At 48.1% G+C, this 25,403-nt stretch overlaps 1 protein-coding gene across 4 annotated transcripts in view; it reads right to left on the bottom strand.

The window, feature by feature from the left end:
• Positions 1-3,577: 3,577 nt before the first annotated feature.
• Positions 3,578-25,403, bottom strand: part of PHF2 (PHD finger protein 2) — a 97,915-nt gene continuing 76,089 nt past the window's right edge. The window contains exons 15-24 of one of the 4 annotated variants that reach the window (XM_056335677.1): positions 24,855-24,974; positions 23,484-23,602; positions 22,651-22,829; positions 22,368-22,441; positions 20,478-20,638; positions 12,087-12,364; positions 10,238-10,333; positions 9,204-9,313; positions 7,720-7,981; positions 3,578-4,544 (exon numbers count right to left, since the gene is read on the bottom strand). In XM_056335677.1, the coding sequence (XP_056191652.1) occupies positions 4,456-4,544; positions 7,720-7,981; positions 9,204-9,313; positions 10,238-10,333; positions 12,087-12,364; positions 20,478-20,638; positions 22,368-22,441; positions 22,651-22,829; positions 23,484-23,602; positions 24,855-24,974 (1,488 nt within the window). In that variant the 3' untranslated portion in view covers positions 3,578-4,455. Of the gene's footprint in view, positions 4,545-7,719; positions 7,982-9,202; positions 9,314-10,237; positions 10,635-12,086; positions 12,365-20,477; positions 20,639-22,367; positions 22,442-22,650; positions 22,830-23,483; positions 23,603-24,854; positions 24,975-25,403 lie in introns of those variants that run through there. The other 3 variants (XM_056335678.1, XM_056335679.1, XR_008821411.1) reach the window with 3 other exon arrangements.

The raw sequence follows: 25,403 nt of genomic DNA, 5'->3' as shown, positions 1-25,403 counted from the left end.
TCTGTAGAGACAAAGACACTATTACACTTCAACCGACCATGCGTAGTGAATGCCAGGATTGAGCTACACGCCCCATGAGTTGATGCATAAGCGTATGACTTAAAGACACAGATTACTTGGGGGCACAGAGGAAGGGAAAAAACTGTGCAGGCATAGGAAGCAATAACAATTCAGGAAATAGGCAAGAGATTTTAAATGACTGGATGGAATCACGGACTGAGGAATGACTTGTAACAAGCCCCCTAGGTGTTCTCCCTAGGGGGAAAACTGAAAAAGCCAAGATAAACCAGGAGTAAAATGGCAAGAAGCCCATAGCCACCCAAGAGACCGGCAAGGCAGCCCTTTTTGAAATGCCATCATGGAAATACCCGAGAAGCAGCATGGGAAGAATGTTCACAGCACATGCCTCAAATCTTGCTACTTGGTGTGGATAAGGAAGAGTAAGAAATGGTTTGGAAATTGTAATGACACTGTTCAAACTTCTGATGGCCACACTGCACGTATCGGAAACCACATTGCCCACCAGTTACAGTTGCCCATCTTGCTGCCATTTGGAGGTGTGTCTGGCACCCCAGGCTGGCCAGCATCCCTCAGCAGCAATGCACAGGCCTGGGTTGTCTGTGGACAGCCCTGGGCCTGTGCTGCTGGAAAAGCCTCTGTGCACGTAGGTGAGGCCAGCCTGAGCTGTTGGTTAAGATGAAGCATACGGGCTCTCCTGCCCATGCTTTCTAAAGGCATCCAAAGGGGGCTCTATGAAAGCTAGGCTCTTCCCGACGGAACCCAGGGACACGGGCAGTCAGGTCCCACACTGCATCATCCCATTCCAGCCCTGGGCTACTGCCAAGGGGAGCTGGAGCAGCAGCTGTTACCTCTTGTCGCTGGACGAGAGCTGCAGCTCTGTACCAGGGTCTCCTTCGGACTGCAGCAGCTACGCTCTGTCATCACTTCTTTATGAGGGGGTTTTCTGCACGGACTGAACCAGAGCCTTGCAGTGGCCTCCTCGGGCTGCTGGTAGGTGTACGCTGGGATGAGTCACAGGGCATCCTCAACTGCACTGCAATAAACCTGGTAAGCAGGGCCGCAGGTCTCGCCCGGCCTCGGAGGTGCGGGGCTTTTGATGACGACAGGTCCCGTGCGCTCGGCCGCGGCTGTTCCTGAGCCGCGCACTCCCCCCGCTGGTGAAGGCCCGTTATTACCAGCCACCGCCCGCCCGCCCGCCCAGCGAGGAGGACATACTGCAAGACCAACCCCAAAAACTCACCAGCATCTGGGGATGCCCGGGCAGTCGGAAGCCGGAGAGGAACGCCGAGAGCTGGGTACCTGCTGGACACTGCCCAGCAAAGCGAGCGGCGCAGCAGCGCGGCTGTGGCATGCTGGACAGGAACATGGGGAGAGCCAAAGCCCCGCCAGCCGCCGGCACAGCACCTTCCCTGTCAGCGCTCGGTCAATATCCATGAGAGAAGACCACACTGACTGCTCCAAAGGGTGACTTCGAGAGAACGCAGCCACAAACCTGGCCAGTGCCACACAGGTCACTTACATGTTCTTTTGGGCTTTGTACATAAGAGTACACAGAAATGGATGACTGACCATCCCTGATGGAGCTTAAAGCCTTACTGCCGGTACCTACAAGCGTCAGGAATGCTGCTGCATGGCATACGTGGAGGGCAGCATGAATCAAAGAAACTGTTCACCTGCTTGGCAGCACAGACCTTCACATGGTCTTAAAGCAGCTGGTCATGCTGCTGCGGTTCTGCCAGCGTTCCAGCCAAGGCAGGAGTTTGCAGGCAGCTAAGGTCGCCCCGCTGATCCACTGCGTGCTCACGCGGGCACCCACCCGCTCCAGCACTTGTTGGAGGCGGGGGCTGCCAGGAGCCGAAGCACCTTTCCAACAGGAATACTGAACACCTTTTTTGGCTCTGGGTGAGCTTCTCATGAGGTCAGTGAGCCCATGCAAGCTGCTTGGTGGGAAAACACAGGGAGGAGAGGGAAGGTGTGGGGGTGGGGATGTGGGACACATCACTGTGGGCGGTGGTTTCCCCTGCTCTTGCAGGGAACTGCTGAGTAAAGGTGGGAATTAGGTGTGCTTGGGAGCTTGCTTAGTAGGAAGCTCTGTCTATCCAAGCACTACTATTTTGGCCTGTGACTTTGGAAGGAGCTAATGGCCAACACTTGACTAAGTTCTCTGCTGGAAGACAACAAAAGAGGACCAAACTGCTGCCTCTTTTGGTAAGTCCACCCTTGGCCAGGTGCCTGGTTCCCCACAGGAACATTTCCCTGGGCCTCCGTATACACTTGTCATGCTGTCCCTGGCCAAAAGCTTACCCTTGGCTGAAAGAAACTTCTCAGCATTCCTTCAGATTCCTCAATCCAAATGGGTTGTCACAGCCTTCCCCTGGAGAACACTGTCTTCATCCACTGACCACGCGTCGCTACTGGCTGCCTGCTTTGAAAGTCGGCAACACCTAACTGGGATGAGTTTTGCAATGCCTCGTACTGCACTAGTATCAGGCACCCACCACTCCTGCACACGTAATGGCCTTTGCATTTGCCTACTTGTGCATCAGAGACCCAGGTGTAGATAGAGACAAAACCTCCCAAAAAGGAAGCAATCCCTCAGCAGCACACCTGGCCTTCTGTCTGTCTGAAAGAATTGCTTATAATAAAGCTCTGTCAACAGGTGACCTGTTTGAAGAGATGTGGCCAGTGAAAAGATTCGTATTATCCCACTGTGTCATTGTTGTCTAGTAAGCAAACACAACATGTTTGGGGTCTGAGGCCACATCATGCTTACCTCTAGACAGAGGGCTCTGCAACGGTAACCTTGAGCTTGCTGGGGCTGTCGGAAGGGGCAACAGGTAACTGCGCAGGCTGTAGGTGGCTCGTGTCACTGCCAGCATAATGTGGCCAAAGTGCTAGGCAGCAGCCTAAGTGTGGGAGAGTTGAACAGCCTTGCGTTAGGAAAGAACTACAGCAGCAGCAGTTGTGCATGTCTACGGGTATCACCTTCAGCCTCTCTTAGGATAACCAAGAAGTATGTGGAAAAAGGCCCAGGGGCGGCAGGGTCAGTCTGGAGAAATGGCTTACAGCAAATGGTGAGATACCCGATGTCTCAGTGAGTGAAAAGAAGGGGAAAGCCTGCAGCACCTGGTGACCGCCAGGATGGAGGCAGGAAGCAAGCGTGTATGCTTGTCCAAGAGAGGCAGGTGTCATCAGCGGTGCTGGGCAGTGGGCAGACATGACTGGGTGGAACACAGGGAATCTTACCAGGACACTCAGGCCGTGTCGAATTAGCCAGGGCTTCTTGTGGTGCTACAGCAAGAGAGGTCTCAGTAAGGGTTTTGGGCGGCAGATGGGGCATGGGCTCAGCAGCCCGTGGTGTGCTTGCGATGGGGCTGCAGAGCCCCCCAGCTGCCTGCCCCCGCTGCGGGAGCAGGCTGAACAGGGCAGAGGCTGTGCTGGGCTGGGCGCCCGCTCCCCCCACTCACCCACCCACCCAGAGGGACCCCCATGGCTGCTTCTGCTCCCCCACCAAACCCTGTGCCAACCCCACAAAAAGGCCAGGCCCAGGCAGTTGTGTACAAAACCTGAAATAGTTTACTTTGCTTTTTTTTTTTTTTCCTTTTTTCTCTTTTTTTAAACTTTGCTCTAGGTTTACTTAGATTTCGTGAACTCGATACAAGAGCATTTGATATGAATCGGTAAATAAAACACCGTCATAGATAGATAGCCACGATAAACTTTGTTAGAAATGTACATGTCGCGAAAAAATAATAATACTAATAATAATAATAATCATAATAAAAAAGCCGGCGCGACGCCCAGGCTGGCGCGGCCCTCGCCCGCGGCCGCAGGTGGCTCTGGTTCCCCGCGGGCGCCGCGCCCCGGTAATGTGTGTATATAAACAAAGCCCATAAGAAATGTACAAATATAAAAAGCTACAAACATTAATAAATTACATCGTCACAAAACACGGAAACACTCCACAAGGTGCTAGTAAAATAACTGTCTCCCTCCTCGTACAAGAAGTTACGCAAAGAGCTGGTACCGGCGGGCGGCGCCCCGGAGAGACTTTCCCCTTATAAAAAACCGGTGGTGGTTATTCCAAAAGCTATGTACAAGCTACATTCTAGGAAAAGGGTGCCTCGGGAAACGCAGCTACACAGGGCGACGGGGGTTGCCTGAGAAACGCGCCCGGCGGCCCGGCCCCGGCCCCCCGGGCCCCCCGGCCCGGCCCGGCCGCCCCCCGCCGCCCGCCCGGCGCCTGAGGGGAGGCCCCGCCCGGCCGGGGTTAGTATTAACTTTTGGCGGCTAGTCACTCTCAGCGCTCTGAGAAAGGACATCTATATTAAAAAATATTTATAGCAGGATTCTGTACACTCCGACCGCTGAAAGTTAAAGGGATGACGGGCGCGGTGGCCCGGAGCCGGGCGGCACGCCCCGCCGGCCCCGCCGCTAGAGCAGCAGCTTCCCGTTCCGGTGGATCTTCAGGATCTTGCCGAGCCGCTGCTTGGCCGTGGCCATCCCCTTCTTCGTGCGCTTCCCTGCAACGCGGGAGCGGGTCAGCGCCCGCCCGGCCCGGCCCGCGCCCCCGGGCTGCCCCAGGAGCCCCCCCGGGCTGCCCCAGGAGCCCCCCCGGGCTGGCTATGGAGCCCCCCCGGCTGGCTAGAGCCCCCCCAGGCTGGCTAGAGCCCCCCCGGGCTGCCCCAGGAGCCGCCCCCCGGCTGGTTATGGAGCCCCCCAGGCTGGCTATGGAGCCCCCCAGGCTGGCTAGAGCCCCCCCGGGCTGCCCCAGGAGCCCCCCCCCAGGCTCGCTCAGGAGCCCCCCCAGGCTGGCTATGGAGCCCCTGTGGCCCTCCCTGGGCTGCCCCTGCCCCACCCCCACCCCCTGGGCTGCCCCTGGGGCCCCTCCATAGGCGGCCTCTGGGCCCCCTGGGCACCCCCAAGGCTGCTCTCGGAGCTTCCGCAGCCTGCCCCTGGAGCTCCCCCCGGCTGCCCCTGGAGCTCCCCCCGGCTGCCCCTGGAGCTCCCCCCCGCTGCCCCTGGAGCTCCCCCCGGCTGCCCCTGGAGCTCCCCCCCGCTGCCCCTGGAGCTCCCCCCCGCTGCCCCTGGAGCTCCCCCCGGCTGCCCCTGGAGCTCCCCCCGGCTGCCCCTGGAGCCAGCCGAGGCCCCCGCCGGCCCCTCCAAGGCCACAAGCATGCCCAAGCATTGGTGCCCCCCCCCCCTCCCCAGGCATCCATCAGGGCTCAGCGGGGAGCAGCACCACCATGGCAGGGGCACATGGCTGACCCCCAGCCCTGGACCACCCCCCGCTGCTGCTCAGGCTGGAGGCTCATTCCTGCCTTTGCTGGGGCTTCTCCTGCCACCGCAGTGCCCTGCTGCCCGGTGCCCTCACCTGGCCTGACGCCAGGCCTGGCTCACTGCTGATGGGCACCAGTGGGAACCCAGCCACGCCAGCACGGTCCTGCTCCTCAGTGCCTGGCAGGAGAGGCTGCACACACGCAATCACCCCACCGCTCCTTGTACCTGGCAGTGCCAGCCTTCACCACGCACCTGCACGCTGCCAGGGATTTCTGGGCACCTCTCTGCCTTCCTCCGAGGGAAAGCTGCAGCACAGGGGTGCTGAGCTCACATGCCACCATAAGCCCTGGGCTAAGCACTGCCCCGAGGATGCCTGGTACTTTGCCCACCACTCTGAGACCGACCCATGTGCCATCACAGTGCCACGTTTCTTTTTGCCTTCTCTTCCCCCAGAGCTAGACAGACCACCTGCATCCAGCCCTGCCAGAAGGACACTGAAAAGATGCACATACAGACACACACACACGCGCGTGCACACACACACTACACTGCTTTCCTACAGATGCAGGCCAGCACCAAGGCACTACAACACACCCAAAGTGGACAACGTCCCCTGTCCCCATACCGATGAGAAGACACCACCGCCATGAGCTCAGGCCTTTGCCCATGAGCTGTGTGGTTCAGTGAGGTCTGTGCTCCCTGTGTCCTGGTCCAGTGCAAATACTGCAGCTGCTCGCTGCCCCACCACTCGTCTGCTACCACCTTACGGCCAGAAACTCCCCTGGTCACCAAGGCACAGGAGTCTGCCAGGCACAACGCACACCTACGCAGTCTTTTCTTTTCCCATCATGCTGCCACTGATGCACTCATGCGCAATACCTGCAGAGATTTCGCCCCTCTCCACTCTTCCCATCTGCAATAAGTGCCCCAGCCTTAAAGACTGTGACAGTGTGGGTGACACTTTCTGTGGGAACTTTCCTCATTTCTCATCCTTTTGCCTCACTTGTTAAGATTGAGACCTTCCCTGAGGAGGCCCTAGAGCTCCCTACTTGTGCTTCATCCCACCATCTCCTTCCACAGTTCCTTCATTCCCAGTGGTGCCCAAGCTGGCAGTCCCCAGGCTCAGCACTTCCCTGTGCTCCATGCAGAGAGATGCCCTTGGTGCCCCCAGCTGTCCCAAGACCCTGCACAGGAGGCCCTGAAAGTGCTCCGCTCCCTGCGAGGTCAGCCACTCACTTTCTGGGCACATGGCTCCTTCCCTCCTTTGAGGACTGAGCTATACCACGGGCACCGTGTGATCCACATGCCTGGCCACGCTCCCTTCACAATGCCCTGACTGGGCCGCCTAGCTTACCAGACTGGGATTTGACCCCATTCAGCACTTCTCTTCCCATCACATCTTCCACTGGCTTGGACCTGTTTTACTAATGCCACCACTTCACCACAAAGACACCATTCCAGGCAAACACGTTCACTCCACTCCAGCTCAGCAGACAGCCACAGGTATTACCAGCTCCTGGCAGGACTCTGGCTATGCACGTCCTCCTGCATGGCCCATTCAGGCTGCTCTGATGTTTTACTGTTTGCCAGGACATCATGCACTACCTCTAACTTGCTCTGCTCGAATACAGGGGAACACAGGAAACATCTGCCACGTTGCGTCACCTTCTACACCGGGGCCTCTCCCAGTGGGACTGCACACTTAATCTTCACGCTACATGGTGCCTGTCCCACCCACCTGCCTCTGTCAGGCCTTCTCAGCAAAGTTCAAGCAGAGAACAGGAGGTCCTAGCTTAGACTCCAAGACAGCCTCAGCTTTGTAACGCTCTCCCTACAGCAGACAACAAGCGACCTCTTCCTCTCTTTTGGCTTTGGTGTTGTGCAGCTGTGTTACTCCCAAGGTCTGATACTCCTCTGCTCCCTTGTGGCAAGTCTCAAGACAGGTTTGCAGATCTGCACTGCTCTACGCTTGCTGGCTGGGATGTCCTCATCTACATGTCAGCATGTGTTGGTGTACACACACCACCCAACCACAGCAGTGCCTGACCTAGCCCTGGGCAGAACAGCCTTCACGGATGCATCTTCCCCTGGACAAGGCTTCGCCAGAGAGGCTGGACCATGATGTGACCACTGCAGGTGTTCCTCAGGAGCCTCGGGGCACGCCCAGGAGTACTTCCTAGCATGGGATGCCTCACACCATGCAACAAACAGCCCAGGAGCAAAACGCACACATGGGCCCACAGTGCCAGAACAGCTAAGGCCATGGGCCCTATCTCTAACCAAATCCAACCTGCCAAAGCACTTCTGCATACCCACAGCAGGCACAACAACATGTGAGGGCCCTGCAAAAGGCACGGATTACATGACCAATTCACCCTTCCCCATTCCTACACCATAACCCCAGGCGTTTCCTGGTACCTTTGGCGGAGGCATTGTTCTGCGAGGATGATGAGGGTCTCCTCTGTGTGAGGAAAACACCGGGTGCCATCGGCTGCGATCCCCTGTTAGGCTGGGCGACCCCAAAGGTGCTGGCCCCTGCAGTGTACTCGTGGTCTGTGAGGCTGCTGGCATGTGACTCCAGCTTCGGCTCTGGCGAGCTGCCTTCCTGAGCCAGTTTGTTCGCGTTGTTGGTTGACAGCTTCTTTTTGGTATTTTTTTTCTTCTTGCCTTTTTGTTCCTCCTTTAAAATGACAAACATGAAGCTCAGATTAATCCCCAGAAGACCTTTAGCTATGGCAAGGGCCAGCGGCGTTGCTTAGGGTCCTGATACAATGAAAACCCACGAAGTTTGCCATGTACAAACTGCTCGGGGTCTGTTCCGATATCATCTCGCTCACAGCTCTCTCTGCTGCACGCACACGTTTGCCTTTCTTGCATCTATGTATGTTTTGTGCAGAGCCTCCTTGTTTGTTAACTCTGCATACACTGCAGCAAGCGGGAACCAGCCAGGACCAAAATGACCCTGCCTTGGGAGACCAGCGTGGTTTTGCATGAACAAATCTTTCGATGTTCCACAAAAATTGGCAACTCCTATCTTCAGGTATCTTCATACACTTTCACAATAGCATGGAGGATATTAAACATCCCACTGATTCACAGATTCTGCTTCCTGCTAGGACACACACATTATCTCCCGACCTGTAACTGCACTAACACACACATACCATGAGAACAGTGGCCTGTCACCGTCCTGTTTCCTTTGCCTACCTTTAGTTGGCTTCTTGATGAAACCCTGCTACCATTCTTAGAGCTCTTCTACTCAACACTGTGCATCACAGAAGCCCAATGCCACCAAAACCTGCATCTCCAGCAACTCGCCAAGGTGTCTCACCAACCTTGGTCCAGCAGACCTTGTCACCTTTGCACCTCATGGTGTCACACGTATGGGGCCTATGTGCGTTAGGTGCTTAGCATCTATCTGACCCCTTCAGAGACTGGACACTTATCAACACCCAAAGGGCCTCAATATCTTTGCTAAAGTGACCCACAGTTACCCACAGTTCACCAAGTCTTTGGAAGTAAACCCTTATGCTTCCCAGCAGCTGATTTCCACAGACAAGGCATTCACACCAGTCAGACTCTCAAATGCACATCAATATGTGGTTCATGCATACTCCTTTTGGGCAGCCTCCTTCTGTCTTAGCCTGGGAGCTATGCTTGCTTGCTCCTATTTCTCTACACTTCCAACACATCGCCTGCTCTGCTCTGTGGTGTTGTCAGACATGTTGTGACACTATTGGACTTTCATCCCATTCATTTCCCCTGAGACTGCTGAGCCCTGTGTCACTGGCATGAATAAGCACTGAGGAGGACTGACACTGCGCTGCTATTTGGGCATGTCTCTGCTGCTGGGGGAGAGGGCTTTCCTTCCCTGGCAGCTACTACTTCTCAAGCAACCTCACCTGCTGTGACAACTTTGCAGCGGCAGCGGCGAGTCCAGTTTCAATGGAGGCGACTCTCGTGCCCTCTCGCACTGGTCTGTCTTGTCGAGGCACTGAGGGGCCAACTCGTGCTACAAAGAAAGTAGATGCAGGTGAGATATGCAGCACGTGCTTGTCTGAGCAGCATAACCACACAATGGGCAGCGAGGCTCTGCCCTCCTGAGCAGGGAGGGCCAGGGATGCTGCAGCCTCTGCCCTTCCTTCCCTAGGATGCACGCGAAGGCAGAAGGTGCCAACAGCCTCCAGTCACAGTGGCTTGGGGAGAAGCTGCCAATAAAAATGTAACACAGCTGAGCAACTTCACTGGCAGCTGCAGCTGCCTGAAGCCAAAGCCATGGGAAGTTTAGCCTATGCTACAGATAGGAGTGACTCCAGCATCATTTCCAAATGGACAGTGTACACCGCTACGTCAGCTGGGGATGGACATGCAGTGCCACAAGCTGATGAGACATGGGCTGCTTGTCACACACACAGCAAGCCGCAGACTCCCTTGTTAACGGGCCTTATCAAAAGGGTCTAAGGACCTCCTGGCCTGTCACTGCCTCTGGTGAGCCGCAACAAAAACACCCTTCCAGACCACCAGCTTTGGCTGAATCTGGAGGAGACTTCCCACACTCTCTCTCGTTACTCTTTACACAGTCAACACCTAAAAGCCATGGCTACTCAGCTGTCTGGAGTTCCACTGTTATACCACTGCTAAGGTGGCCACCAATTGTTTCACTGCCAAGAGTATGAAATAAAATAAACCAACAACCCACCGAGGAATTACTTTTTCCAGTCAACTGATTGATGGAGGAAGGCTAACACTGCTCAGCGCTGAGTCCCAGAGACCAGTAATCACCTCCCACTGTGCTGGAAAGGATTAATCCTTCACATGATAAAGAAATTGCTAGTTGTGGTGTTACAATTTCCACACTCCTTGAAAAAATGGCTGGTTCTTTAGGGACCTGCATGACTTAGCCTGAGTCTGGGCAGAAGAGACCACTTGGACTTACCCGTTGGACTGTAAGGGGCATCATCTGAACTTTTCCTTTTCTTTGATCGGGATTTGAATACTGGATTATCTTCATCTGATTCGAGAGAAGGGTAAACTACAGTAGGAAACAAAGGTAATAGTTTCAATGTAGGAAACAACTCTACCCTGCACAGAGGCCCACTTGCTCTGTACAGGTGGGGTGACTACAGGCATCGCAGCTATAATAGCAAGGTCCCCTAGAAGTACCACTGAGTGGTGACACAGCTGCAACACTCAGGGGACTTTCTCCTGCTCTCATCCACACGTTACACTTGGGAGCTGCTGTCAAACTGTGACCAGGTACTTTCAGGATACAGAGTGAAACTTCTCGGACAGGAAAAATCAGTCTTCCTCTTGTCTGTGGAGCAGCAGCACAGCTAGAAGGGACAGGAACAGGTTTCCTTATCTCAAGTTGGACTGGTACTGAAGACACATCAGCCAACCACTTCACTCAGCACCACACTGTCCTGGCCTGTATGACTGCCGCACAGTTAGGCAGAGCCAAATGAGACACAGTGCGAGTGCCCAAAAGATGAATGTGAACCATTCCACCAAAGGACCCTTCACAGGCCTCTGAGATAAACACCACCTTATCTGAACTTTGTCCAAGCCTGTACTATGAAGTTTCTGTATTATTTTTTTTTCTCATGTGCGTTTGATTTTCTTGCCAGTTGCCATTTGTTACGTCACTGGTGATTTTGGCATTACTGTGGCATTTAGCCACTGACACTAGAAGTCTGCTGATCAGATGTGGCACAAAGCAACCCTCTAGAAACCAAGCCTGCTCACAACAAAGACTCTCCATTTGCTGGCAGCACAGACACAAAATGAGCAAATCCAGCCCTCAGCAGCGCAGAGCAGAGCACAGCCTTGCTCATGCATGGCATCTGTCTGCAAAGCACACCCCGGTCCAACAGCTTTATGGAGCTGCTCTTTCCCAAAGCACCTTCCAGCGCTACCGCTGCATCCCAGCGCACACAGTGCACTCTAAATGGCTGGGCAGCCTTCTGCAGCATGTCACAGCACCTCCATTTTGCCGTGATATCTCTGTTAATAATGGGAGAAGACACACTCCACTTTTCCAATTGTAACAAATGATTCTGATGGCCATGCTTGCCAGGGAGACTTCAACACACACACAGACTTTCTTGTTATGCAGCATAAACCTCTACCCACCTCTTGCCCTCTTTGCTACTTCAGGCTTTCCAGTCTCTATCAGTCTTTACATTATTACTTTTCTTCATTTCCTCACTTCTTATACTCAAAAAAGGTCCTGTAGATTATTATTGCAGAACTGATATAACTGGTGCAAACTGGCTTTGTGCCCATTTCTACTTCAGATGTTTGCACTCTCTGCCAATACTCAGAACACCACTGGATCCCTTTTCCAAGCACAAATTCAACTCATTCATCTCAGCTAGACATTTTATTGCTATTGTGCAGACAAGGACATTTCTGTCGTAAGTACCAGTACCTGACACACGTTTCTGGGGCAGTTTCCTGTTTCTTGGCTGACTGATGCAGTTTCAGTGGGCTTCCGTGCTTCTTAAGATCTTCTGATTGCGACTTGCCTCAAATATAGTCTACCTGGATGGCCCTATCACCACCGGCTCTGTAGTCCGTCTCCTATTGTACAGCGTTTGCTTAATTTTGCCATGCAGACCTCTTGTTATTTGCACTCCTCCTTACCAAAATATCCAGTCGATTTTGATGTGACAGAAACTGAGCAAGCATATCATGAGAAACATGGGCAGTATTTGCAAACATGCACAAATATGTACATGCATACCCAGGCACACACTCACACAGACCGCTTCGTTCATACTTACCGTAATCTGAATCTTTAAAACAGGCATCTAAGTGGTCCTGATCTTCATCGTAATCTTCGATGTCAATACTGTTCTTTGTGCTTTTCTTTAGTAACCGCTTCCCGGCATTTTTGTTGCTGCCACCACCCGCTTTTTTAGAGTTTTGTGTGGAGATGGAGTTATTCTTTGCCTGATTGGTACCCCATGATGTCTGGAGGCAGGACTCTGATGACTGGAGGTTTGCCATCGATAGCATGCCCTGGATTGCTTCCTGCGTGCTGGGTGAGGCAGGTGGCTGACTGCAGGGAAACATTGAGAAATACAAGAGCTGTTAGCGATTCCAGAAAAACACAAACCCCTCACAAAGAGTTGACTCCTTTTAGTGCACAGTGTTGCTGGAAGAGATTTCCTGATTACTGCCCTTTGAGCAGCTGGGCATGCCACAAGTGACACCAGTTATTTTTATCCTAACAGCAATATCACAGACAGCACATTAGATTTGGGGTTGCTGCCCCAGAAGCCAGGAAGCCGTGCTCAGCACGGCTGGGCACACGATGTGCAGCTCCCTGCAGGCTGTTGTTGCTGGTGGGTGAGGACAGGGGTCAGGTAACTTTTCAAAGCCTGTAACGGCATTCCCAACAGCACAGTGTCTCTGCTACCAACTCTGAGGACTTATGGGTCTGCACAGGAGGGGGATGTCATGGTGGGATTCTGCCACATGCTGCCAAGCAAGTGGAGGAAGAATTTGAACAACTGGAAGGAAGCTTATGATTACAGGCCACAGTTCACAATGGGGGCTGTCACGACTCCAGGATCTGCTGGCAGGACAACATGGTAGGGTAGAGCAATTCAAGACCCTTCTGCAGTGCATTGGGAGAGTCTTCTGATGTGGATGTGTGACGGATTGATTATGGGAGATACTGGAGAGCTATGGACTGGATGGGTGGACTACAGGGTGGGTGGAAACCTAGCTTTCATTGAACGTGCTTTTTGGTATTTTATTGCCAGTTGTCAACAGGAATGGTACACCTGCTACAGAAAGAAATACATTCCTACAGAGTAGGCTGAGGTCAAACAATGTGTAACTTCTGACTGGCATGTATGCTTAGCAAGGTGGGAAAGCATGCTCCTGAAAATACAGAACATAGAATGATAACCTTGTCAGAGAACGCCAGACATTAATTCTGCAAGAGGCAAAACATATCATCAAATATTTCCAGAACTTTGGAGTTTGGGCAAATAGTGAAATGCAAAAAAAACCTTGCTGTGGTAATGATATTTTTTACAGCTATGCAATAGAAGCCACTCACATACACCACTTCCCAAGTAAATTAGCAGTACTGCATCGCTTTCTCTTACTTGATCTTAATTTAATCCACTCTAAACCATTACAGGACTTCAGATAGAGTAACGTACAAGACATAATGGGAGGTTCTGGGCACTAATTGCTTTATAAATAATCCTGAAAACAAGTTAAGACTGGTGTTAGCAGCTAGCAACTCAATGAATAGAAGAACACCGAAAACTTATTTAGGAAAAAGACATTTTAATCCCTTCATTATCATGCCAGGTGTCTTAGCCTTCTCCCTGTCAAAGGCATATTTTGCACCATCTATAAGAAATTAACATATTTTCTTTTCAAATTTCCCCCCCCCCCCAACTGTTTTCGCAAACACTGGACTCTCAAAACACTGCCAACAGACCATCAAATACTGACCACTAGACGGGCAAATCAGACAGGAACTGCCTTAAGCAGCACAAGCTTCAACAAATAAATTGTGGAATATGATCAAAACCAGTGGTTCTGAGAGCCAAACCATAACCTGAATGTGTGTGTGAAATGTCCCAGAGGCAGAGCTGCACAAGGGCAAAGTGTTTCTCATTAGGGCATGTGCTGGCATGTACTTTCATTAGAAGTATTTCAGCATTCTAAGCCAAAAAAAAAATTCAAGAAGAGTAAGAAAGTAATTTTTAAGCTCTGGAAGGCCATATTATCTTTCTGTAGCTTCAGCAATGATTTTAAAAAAAATTATGAAAGTAAATTACCTGTGAGTTACAACTATGACTTAAAAAGCATTTAAAATGAGTGTGGGAGCAGGAGCAAAGCCACCCGTGTTTCTGCCTCCATGCTCCCTTCCCAACAGCCGGCTGGCAAGGGCCCTTCAAACACACAGTGAGGTGGCACTTAGTGATAACACAGACCCTGCCACTGCTCTGCAAATCCCAGCAGCCTTGCTTTCCTCTCCTCAAGCTAAAAAATGATGTTGTGGATGAACAGAGAAAAGGACACTTTAACGAACTGACTGGCAGCCGTTTGTGCCTTTTGCAGTGGGCTCCACTTCAGCATTCTGCATGGCCTCCCTTTTTGGGATTTTATTGTTTTCCTTTCACTCTTCTAAAGACAAGGACACATGACTGAGAGATTAGGTTACTGCTATAACCATTTGCTGCCTAGCAAGCATCTGGTGGTTTTCAGCTTCATATAGTGCAGGAACTGAAAGACATCCACGCTGGGAACTGCCAGCTTCCCCTGCAACACCCAGCATAGCATGGTAAACCCCGGTGCAGCTGCTGCTCTGTCCACAAGCAAAAGAACCACTCAGACGGCTGAAAAGGCATGGCCAAAGCAGCGTGGTGGCTGCCTGAATGACTCACGGGGCTGAGCTGTGCAGGACCAGTCCAAGATATGCCAGGGTCCGCTCCCACCCAGAGCCCACGCTTGAGCTAGTGTGGAGCCCGACGGGCCAAGCTTGCACCCACACCGAGCAGCCTGGCCTTGCAAGCCTGCTAGCAAGCCATGTGCATAGTCATCACCAGCAACTGCCATTCTACTGCTGCTCCGGAGAACTGAAAACTGGCAGCACGTTTTCACATTATTAATGGAGATAAGCACCATAACAGAAGGGAAAACTTGCTGTTAAAACTTATTCTAAATAAAATCTCCCCCAGGACTGACCAGCCTGCCATGCTGGTTGGGACAGTGTGATGAGGAGCAGGGAAGGGCAAATCATCTCTGTAGGAACTCAAGGAAGAAGACATTGGTCTGTATGGCACAGATGGCTTTGTGCCCTACACACAGCGCTCTCTGCAACTATTTGTTGCGTTGGGTTTAAGCCTCAAACAGCTTGCCATTGCTAGCAGTATCTTCATTAGGGAGGAGAACATAAAACAACCCTTCAGGCTATGTTTTGGGGCTTTCACTTGTCTGTGTTACCCACCTAGACTTGACAAGAGCATCCTTTCCCTGACAGCATGTTCCAGAGCAGGTGGCAACAGGCAAACAGGCATGATCATGACAAGAACACACACTATTCAGCATGGACAGACTAAGGTTTTACCTCCTCAATTGAGGCTGGCCCCTGCGCTGTCTGGGCACAGGAACAATCCCAATGCCCTGAAGCTAGGAGAGGGTATCATGCAGGGAGCCAGTGCCTCACTATTCACAACAATTCTACTACTGCCATTTCTGAGGGTTTAACATCTCTAGGCAGATCATCTCCTTCCTTTCATAAGCAATTACTGAGCCTTTCACCTATAACCTCAAACACAAAAATTGAATTTATTAATTTCAGCAGAATATTACTCGAGGGGTGGCTTCTTCCCCATTCTCCTTGCTGCCTGCACATGCTGCCTACATGGCTGGAGGCAAGGTGGAGATAAGAGACAGTAAGCTCACTTAGTGTCTCACCTCATCTCTGAATATCTATTGTCCAGTCTCATTTTAAGATTAGGGGAAAAACAGACACGGGCAAAGGAAAGTCACAGGAACCACTGAGCATTTTCTAAATCAAAGTAAGAACTAACCTGAAGCAAGAACTAGCTCATAGGGTTACAGAGAAGACAAGGCCAGACCCTCTCGGTGGTGCACAGCAACAGGATGAAAGGCAGTGGTCACAAGCTGCAGATCCGACACAAGAAGAAAAGGTCCATACTGAGGGTGGCTGAGCAGCTCACACAGAGGCTGCAGAATCCCCATCCCTGAATATATTTAAAACTCACCAGGACAATGCCCTAAACAATTGGGTCAAACTTCGCAGCCGGCTGTGCTGTGAGCAGGCGGCTGTACAAGATGACTTCCTGAGGTCCCTTCCAAATGCCATTACTCTGGCATACTTCAAACAAGAACCATTGAGAAACAGTTGTGCATGTAAGCGGAAGGCAATAAATCACCATCCCTCTCTCTGCCATAGCATTTCCCTGTCATTTCTACATTTCCCCTCACCCTACCTGCGGCCTAATGCAAATCAAGGGCAGAGAAGTAGAGCCAAGACAGTAATCTTATCAATACTTTGGAGAGGTCACAGTTGTATAAAACCATGGAACTCAAATAATTTCAAGTACAAAACCAGCATTTCCTTCCATTATTGAATAGGACCTCAAAAGAACAAGTAATTTTGCTCAGTTCAAGATTATGTGACTGCCAGTCCCTCCAAGCTTTTTTCCGTATTTCATGACAATTCTTTCAGACTTTTTCCACATGTACAGCAGCCTTTCTGCAGGGCTTCTGTCATTATCTCTCCCCCACCATTGACACAAGTACAGAAGATGCAGCTCTCTAGAGCAATCTAGGTAATGCCATCAGGGCATTTGGTTTGGTCAGCTGCAAATGACAGTCCAATATTTTATAGAAGGAAGTTTCACAGAATTCAGATAAGGTTATTGTCACAAAAAGCCCTGACCTGCTTCCTAAGTTACTGCTGGGGTTCAACAGCTCTGGCACTGGTGTGACAGGGCTCCATGCTGCCCACTTGATAGCTGGCTCTCATCTGTACAGACCACTGTGTGAGCAAAGGAGATTCCACACAGACATACCTGTCCTACTGCTACATGGAGTATCCAGAAAAGACATGCATATATATATATATACATACATACATATACCTACCCTTTATCTGCCTTACAAGTAAAGAAAGATGGAAATTGTTCCTGAGAGTCAGACACAACCGCATTGGCATTATGTTGAGACACAGTATGTTTGCATATCATGTTTCTTCCTCTTTTTTTAAAAAAACACATTATATGGCCATTTAAAAAGCCTGGCATAATTATGAAATGAAACATAGTAATTTCATTTATCAGGAGCTTTTTTCAATCAAGCTGCAATACACACTGCCAAAGCCTAATTGTTTATACAAGAGCCAAAATTGATATGACACATTCCCACTAAACTACCACACAGAGTGTAGTAATTCATGCAGAGTTTACTTATGTGACTGCATTTGTGACTTTGATTTCAGAAACCACAAAGTCTACAAATACACTGGGTACAGAGCCCAGGCTGAATGGCAGAAAAATGAAAGGCCTGAGTCCTACTCTGTTACAGTGGCAGTTTTAACCCATTGCAGACAGGAAAAGACACCACCCAAGCAAGGAAGAGAATCTTTGAGGACCATTTCTGTAATCTGTTTTTTCCGCTTACCTCTGCATTTCTGCACATCGTACGCAGGCAGCAAACCATATTACATGGAATGGTTAGCAGTGTAAACATGGCCAAGGCGGTTTTCTTTTAATTCTTACAATGGTTGATAAATTTTCTTATTTTATACCAAACTTCAAGCATGGGAGTCATATTTCACTGGCAACTTTATTCCCAGAGTTAGACACACCTAACTACCTGCTGACAAGTCTAATTACCTGCCAAAACCTAAGTGTAAATTCTACATAAACACGTTCCATTATGCACCATAACACAGAATGGAAAAGGAATTCATAGGAACAATCAAACAGAAAAGAAGCGCCAGTGTGATTATTTCTTTTGAAGGGCAGGTGCAGCATCAGGGCCAAACCTCAAGAGATCAGGGAAATCTAGAACCACTGACACACTGAGCTCAGACAACAAGAAATACTCTTGTTTCCTGGGAGCTCAGACACAGTGGTACCTCTCCCCATACTCTCCACAATCATAGGAGGTGGTTGGCTGTTTTGATCAACCACTCCTTGCTAGGGGGAAGGTAGTAATGGAGCAAAAATTGGACTAAACTGAGATTAGATGTCTTCCCTAGAAACATCAGCCTTGTCAAGATAAGCCTTCTAAGGGTATTAGTGACTATATTACTTGATTTTAAAATCATTGGCTTTTTTCACCCCCATTAGGAATGGGAAGAGAACTCCTACAGCAGACTCCGCATGCACACCTCTGTTCAACAGAGAGATGAGGATCACTGTCGCTGTGCTGTAACAAGTAATAAACTTTAAATGCTGATGCACAAAGGCAAGACTGTCTCTCACAGAGCTGCCTGGTACCTCACAACTGATTTACACTGCATGAAGCCAGTCTATATAATATGGTTTAATCTCTTGTGACCGTCTAAGCTGTGAGAGAGACAATTGCCTAATAAATTGAGATGATTGAATCAGGTGTTTCTGGTTCAACAATACTCCCTCCTTCAGATTTCTCCATAACTGTGTCACTGCATTGCAACCTTAAAAAATACCATCTTCTCCCTTAACATCAAAAAAAGCATTTTTTAATTTTTTTTTAACTCCCTGATAAAATTTGCTTCTGTGGTTTCCCTTGGTAACTTATTCCATATGTTCCCCTTTGACCATGAGGCATATCTTTTGGAATTCTCAGTTATGGCTTTTAACTTCCAACATTTCCCAGGTTTAGATGGTATCTTCCTCTCTGAGGGGACCTTCTCATTCTACTTCAACAGATCCTTTCAAATTTGCAAGCTGCACTTTTCCTGGGTCACGCACACTCAACACCCAGCTAAGGTACAGCACAGGTGAAAAGGACACACCAGTCTCTTTGTCCAGACTGTTCTCAACTCTCAGTCCACTCCTACAGCTATTTCTACTTCCTTCACAGGTTCTGTGGCTTTGTATGACCAAGGCAGACCCAGAGAAAGCAGGAAGGAAAAAGCTGCTGTTGGGGTCCCCCAGCAACCATTGAATGTGGCATCTGGCTTTAGCACTCAAAGCAGATTGGCTTTGCTGCTTTGCGTGTATAAAATGGTGCGACACACCTCTTATTTCCATCCAACATCTGCTGTATGAATCATGAACAGGATAAATGCTGCTTCAAGCAGCCAGCCTGGAGAACCAACGTGCCCTGCCTGCTTGGTGAAGGTGGTTTTCCAGTGAAGGCAGAGTGGAGATGGAGCTGGCTCATTAAAATGCCAAACAAGAATAGCCTTACTGCACGTTTCACATAATTTCCCACATCACCACCTAGCCTGTCAATCTCACCTTTCAGAGGATAATTCCTCTGTTTGCACAACAGGCGTATTTGGAAGCTAGAAATTTGTGCCAGCAATTTAGTCCACAGCTTCCAAAATTGCCAAGGCTGTAGTCCCTGTGGGGCAGGGGAAAGTGCTTACATGTATACCTCTGGCTTTCTACAGAGGGGGGACAAATTATTCAGTTAAGACTGCAGCTGCTAGCAAAGATCTGCTTAATCAGCAGACTACCAGGGAGCACAAGGCACAAGACACAGCATGCTGTTCATGTCTGCAGTACCATTCTGTGCGTGGAAGTCATAAACTCAGTTGATGTTCCCAAAATCCCCTCCCAGGGATTAATTCCTAAGGTTTGAGTTAAGCAAGACATTTCTGTATGTGAAGAGTCCCACTAGCTTCTTTTGAAATGACATGCATGCTTCTGTTACCTAATTCTCTATCAGTAGTTTCAGATCAGACTTGGTCTGTAAAGTGTGGAGGCAGTGAACCCGTACATTTGTTTTGAGAGAGACCCAAACAAAACCCTCATTCCAGACAGTCCTGAACTGCAGGATTTGAGTCTAGGAATCGTATTTTCCAGTTTTGCATTTCTTTTCACTGCTCACTGCTTGGATTACTAAAAGATCGAGTGCTGTACCTTATTAACCAAGTTCCAAAACATCCAGTGTCAGCCTCAGTGGCCACCTACAGCGGTCCCATATGAAACACAACCAAGTCCAAGCAAGCACTTCCATTTTTAAGTACAGAAGTATCCATGAATGAGTTTGTTATTTTCCAAGATGTGTTTTGGTGGGGAGAATGACAACCAAGGGTGTGAAGGAGGGTAGACAGCTTCCTATTTTTTGCTTTCAAACATCCAATCAAAGGGAACTGTGCGGGACCTTACAATGCTTTATGGAAGGAATACTGGTCATTTAGATTATCACATTATTACTACATTAAAAAAAAATATTCATGCCCTCAAGCTACATTCACTGAGCTCTCTTCCTTTTGAATGATTCAATGGATGTTCAGCATTTACAAATGTGAAATACCTCTATTTGTTTAAATTATACCACCAAAATCTTTCCCATCTCTCCCTCCAGATCACAGGATAAAGGAAAAACGTGCTTACTAGAGAAAAAGCAGTTACTGAGCTGCAAAATTCCTTCTCTCTCTCACTCTCACACACAACCACAAAAGAGCAATTTTTGTTTATGGGTACAAGGAAAAAACATCCCTTGTTGCATACCTGTTGGTGTTATACTCTAAACCCCCAACTTCCTTGCTTGCTTGCAAAAGATCAAGAATTCCTGCTGAACTTCCACTCTCTTTCTTTACTTTGGAATTGCGCCCTGGCTTTGCCTCTGTGTCAATGTGAAGCAAATCTTCATCTGACGAGTCATCGCTCTGCTAAAACAAGGAAAAGGCTCAAAAAAGAGGAAACCCACTGAGTAGTCAACAAGAACAGCACAATAATTTCTGCAGCCTGCTGCTCCTCCAAAGACAGGAGCTAGCATTTGTAATTTGCTTTCATTAAAGAAAAAAACAAAAACACAAACCCAAAAAACCCCAGGTACGCACTTAAAAATCCCTTTCCTTGCAGCCTGTAGGCATGGTAGGTTTTTCTTTCCCCTTCCAACCCAGGAGAACCAGCTTTGAGATCTGATCCTGCACATGGGATCAAACCACTGTAACAGTAGTGTTTCTGGGTGCTGTGTTGCCTTCTCAGTCCCTGCTCCTGTTCTTGACACCGTGACCCGTGTAGCAAAAGAAGTGAACGTGTGGCCGCGTCTATCAGCCCAGATATGCATCAGGGCACAGGCCTGTCTTGCAAGACTATTAACATAGCTAATTCAGACATCGGGACAGACCCACTTCTGCCATCTCTTCTGCAAGAGAACAGGAAGATCTGACAGAGGAATGCGATAGACACATACAAACAGTGACACCTGAGCCCACTGACGGAAGGTACCTGCATCTAAGTATGTGTCTGGGGCTGGGATCTCTATGCACTGTAGTTTAGAGTATAAATAGAACAACTTTTTTTTCATTCCCACCCTGCTTTCAGACCTCTAAAGTCCTAGTCCTTATTGCTTAGACTGTGAATCACTGTTCTCTCCAGAACTGCCCTCCTTCATTAAGCTTCTGCACATTGAGATACCAGCAGGTTTTTTCCCCTGTTCTCTGTGCACCAGTCTCCAGAAGTCAACTACGGACTCAGGCAAGGAGGTCTGCACTTACTCTTGAATATCCCTGGACTAAACCAGGATGGAAAGGTTTCCTTAGTTCCTAGGGCCAAATGTTTTGGTCATCTACAGTTCTGTGTTAACAAGCTATTTAGCATTTTCCGACTTATTCAGATATTATAATATGAATGTGTATTAACCACAGTTGGGCAAAACATTTAATTTTAATGTCATTTAATTTCCAGCACTGAGCTTCAATGCTAACACAGAGCAAACTTAGGCCCGTGCTGTTCAGTTTCCTGCAGGTAAGCTATCAACCAGCACGCTGACACTGCCTCAAGTTAGGGACATGCCGAAGTATCATGCTGAGTCAAGGGCATTCTAAGTGTAAGCGCAGAGGGAGACTCTGCTAAGTGACAGCAAACAAAACCTTTAATCGCTACATCATACATATTAAGGGCTTCTAGTAATGTGGAATGCCAAATGACATGAGTTCAATTGTACTAGCATTACTTCAAGTTTCATCTGTCAAACACGAACATGGAAATTTAATGACCATGGGAATGGGAGGAAGGACAGCCACGGGTTGGGAGCACAGCTTGGGACAGACTCCTGTGCCTGTCAGCAATGTAACATCAGGCTATGTATGGCACAAAACTCCTTCTGACCCTTTCTTTCTTACGGCTTGCTCCTGTTCTTGTGGTGTTGCACAGCTGTCACAATCCCCACACATGCTTCCCATCAGGCCTGATCATGTACAAGCAGTTCAAGCCACAGTACCAAATCATGCTTAGTCCTGGCAATGTCTGAACGCTACCTATTCCGGGCAGACTGACGGCAGAGTGAAGGAGAGGACGTGACAACAGCCTGTAAGAAGGCTTTGCTACTGCCCCACATACTGTTACAGGCATACAGTGGGTGCTTACTTGTGATAAGTGCAATAATAACCATACCTTGTATGATACCGACTCCACCTTTGGCTTCTTAACAGGAGTGTGCTGCAGAGTATCTTTTTTATCTGATAGAACTGAATTAAAGAAAAGAAAAAATAAGAAAAACAAAGTCATGGTTATTTCCTCTTCAAAAAAATAGCACTCCTAATCCACTAATATTTGACTGATAGTTAAGACGTGGCTTGCTTTATTATAAATCACCTAGTTTCTTAAGGCTAGTTTTAGACAACCAACCCCTAAGACTTTGTTGTGCAGATACAGACCAAATAGGAAATATTCTTACAGGACAGTTCTCTTTTTGTAGTGTTTTTCTTCCTTCTGATTGGAAACTCATCAATTTTTAGTTCGCCATCATCTGACACATACTCATATTCATCTCGTACAGGTTTTGCTTTGTCTTCTTTAAAATTCTGCAGTGACCCAAACACACTAGTATTCAGTTGGGGTTTGACTCCCTTTGAACTGAAAAAACCATAAATTACAAATCAGTAACAATACTCTTGACTGGAAAACATTTTGAAAATTGACAGAAAGGAAGACAGTGAGTACCTTTATGCAGAAATCTCAGTCAACTTGAATACTTTCACAGGTGCCACAGCAATTCAAATAATTTTACAAGCATGTTTCTGAACCTAAAATCTGTATCTCAAAATACGGTGCCAGCTGGTGTAGCCTTCACTGGCTTCAAATAAGCACTGTAGTATTTAAAGCTTTCTCAAAGTATATCATGATATGCATAATGCACACACAACATGGAATTCTGGTACGGAGGGTTCATTTAGCAGCTTCTTAGAAATGTACCTGAAATAGGACCTGATCAAAAAACACTTCAGCTGGTGAGAACCTGAATAGCCAAAACATGGGACACTGCCTGAATACCGAAGACACTACTGTCAAGCAAACTACCAGCCTCAAAGATAGATCGTTGCTGTTCTGGCAAATTAAGCTGAGTTCTAGGTAAAATCGAGTTCTGCAGCCAAGAACTTTTTTGCATAAGTGTATTTTCTACATTGTATTTTCTACAAGGCAGATTTTCTCCTAGTACAAAATCCCCATAAATAATGACTTTTTAATCTGCTTTTTTAGTTGATGTGTATTGTCATATTGTTTACTTACCCAAGCAACTTCTTATTAGAGAAAGAAAATGTAAATTTGTTGTCCTTATTTCCTGATAAAGGTGTCTTTTCTGATTTGTGTTCCTCTTCCATTTTTAGAAGGGAATCAGGTTTACTGTTCTGAAAGGCAAAAGACCCAAAGAAAAACAATAAAACAAATTCAATGAGTTGTTGATATTTCAGATTCCTAAGTAACCTCAGAGAATCCACTGATCTATATGCAGAGAAAAATATGTTCCCCGACGTGGTAAGAAATGGAGGATTATACTCTTTCACAGACTAACATGGGTTCAGGGACTTGTCCCTTTTCAAGAAGCACTTCAGCACCAGTTTAAGCAGTACCCACACGATGCCAAATTTAAATACTGCTCTCTTAAATTGGTACAGACTGAGGTAAAATACTAAACACACATTTTGTGAATCAGAGAACAGGCTAAGCACGCTGCTCACCAGCATTGTGCCTGTGTGGCTCAGGACAGGATCTAGCACAGTGCCTGTAACCTTGCAAGTACGACTGCACTTCAATCCTAGGCTCCACTTGCTTCTTTCACACCTTCAGAAGAGCTTGAATTATGAATTTAATAATTTAATATCAAAGCCATTCAGTGCAACAGAAGCCTTTGATGATTTTTCAGGAGTCGCCGTAATACTTTCCTAAGCTCCTCTGGCTGTGGAATTAATTGGTACATATCGATCTAATCACATTACCCATGACTTATTTTAACACAAAAAAATTTACATGTCTCTAATATTAATGATTCATGATTCTTCGTAGTTTTCCCACCTGAAAAAACATGTACTTTTGTCTTGTTTTGGGGAATTTGTTTGCACTTTTGCATTAGAAATTCACAAAGCTGGCAGAATTCAGACAGCTCTTTATCTGAGAAAGCCTACTGTCACCTTGTTTTAGATGGTACCTGGAGAAAAAATGTATTGTTCCATGAACAAATTTTACTCACCATACATTAGCCCTCCAGGAAGGCAAGCTTTTAATTTATGTGGAATAACTCAGATTTCATTAACTCTACTTTTATGCCACCATTAGTTGTTGATATCTCTGGAACTACTCCAGACTTAAAAGTAGTAGAACTATGTTAAAGTAAGAATCATGAAAGAGATCAGCACTGAAAAATCTCACTACTAACTGTTCCCACTGGCTTCACCAAGGATGAAGATGGACAATTAGCATATGCTTTTGAAGAATATGCGCGTGCCTCCACACTCTTCAGTTTTCTGTCCAAAAAATATTTTCTTTGGGAACTGAAAATTGCTGCCACATACCCTCTGCTTAGGTAGACCTACGAATATTTCTCTGCCCTTGACTTATCACTATGTGGCAGAATCAGCAGCAGAATTTAGCAGGAGATATTACCTTGTATTTCCATTTGGCTTCTGTTTTGCTTTTATTTTGCTCTCGAACTTCAAATTTCTCCACCTCATTCTGCTTACTAGCAGTTTCCTTATTGGGAACACTTAAAACATTCTTTGCAGCCTGGAGAAAAAGTCAGCATGTACTTTTAATGAGAATGGAGTGCTGGCATGTTACAGAAACACATTTTTTATCTGGAATACAACATGATATATTTTTTAATACTTCTCTTCTGATTCATTCTTTTGAACCCAGATATAAGATTCAATCAAATATTGCTGCTTCAGAGAACACAGAAGACTGGCTGCATTTTTCCTTGATATACCAACATACAATAGCACTGTAAAAACATTTTAATCTCCCTTCCTGTTGGTCCATGGACAGGTTTTGCAAACTGCATACAAACTACTAGGAATTTTAGAAGCATTTTAGAAAAGACCTACGGATACTTCTTAACAAACAGCATACAACACATTACTCTGTCAGTGTCTCAATGAAATCCCGGCCCCTACTGAATTCAGCAGCAAAATTCACATTGAATTGAAGGACATC

Source organism: Falco biarmicus, chromosome 4 (assembly GCF_023638135.1).
Source record: "Falco biarmicus isolate bFalBia1 chromosome 4, bFalBia1.pri, whole genome shotgun sequence".
NCBI lineage: Eukaryota > Metazoa > Chordata > Aves > Falconiformes > Falconidae > Falco > Falco biarmicus.
Note: the sequence above shows the minus strand (reverse complement) of the source record. Positions and strands in the feature narration are given on the sequence as shown.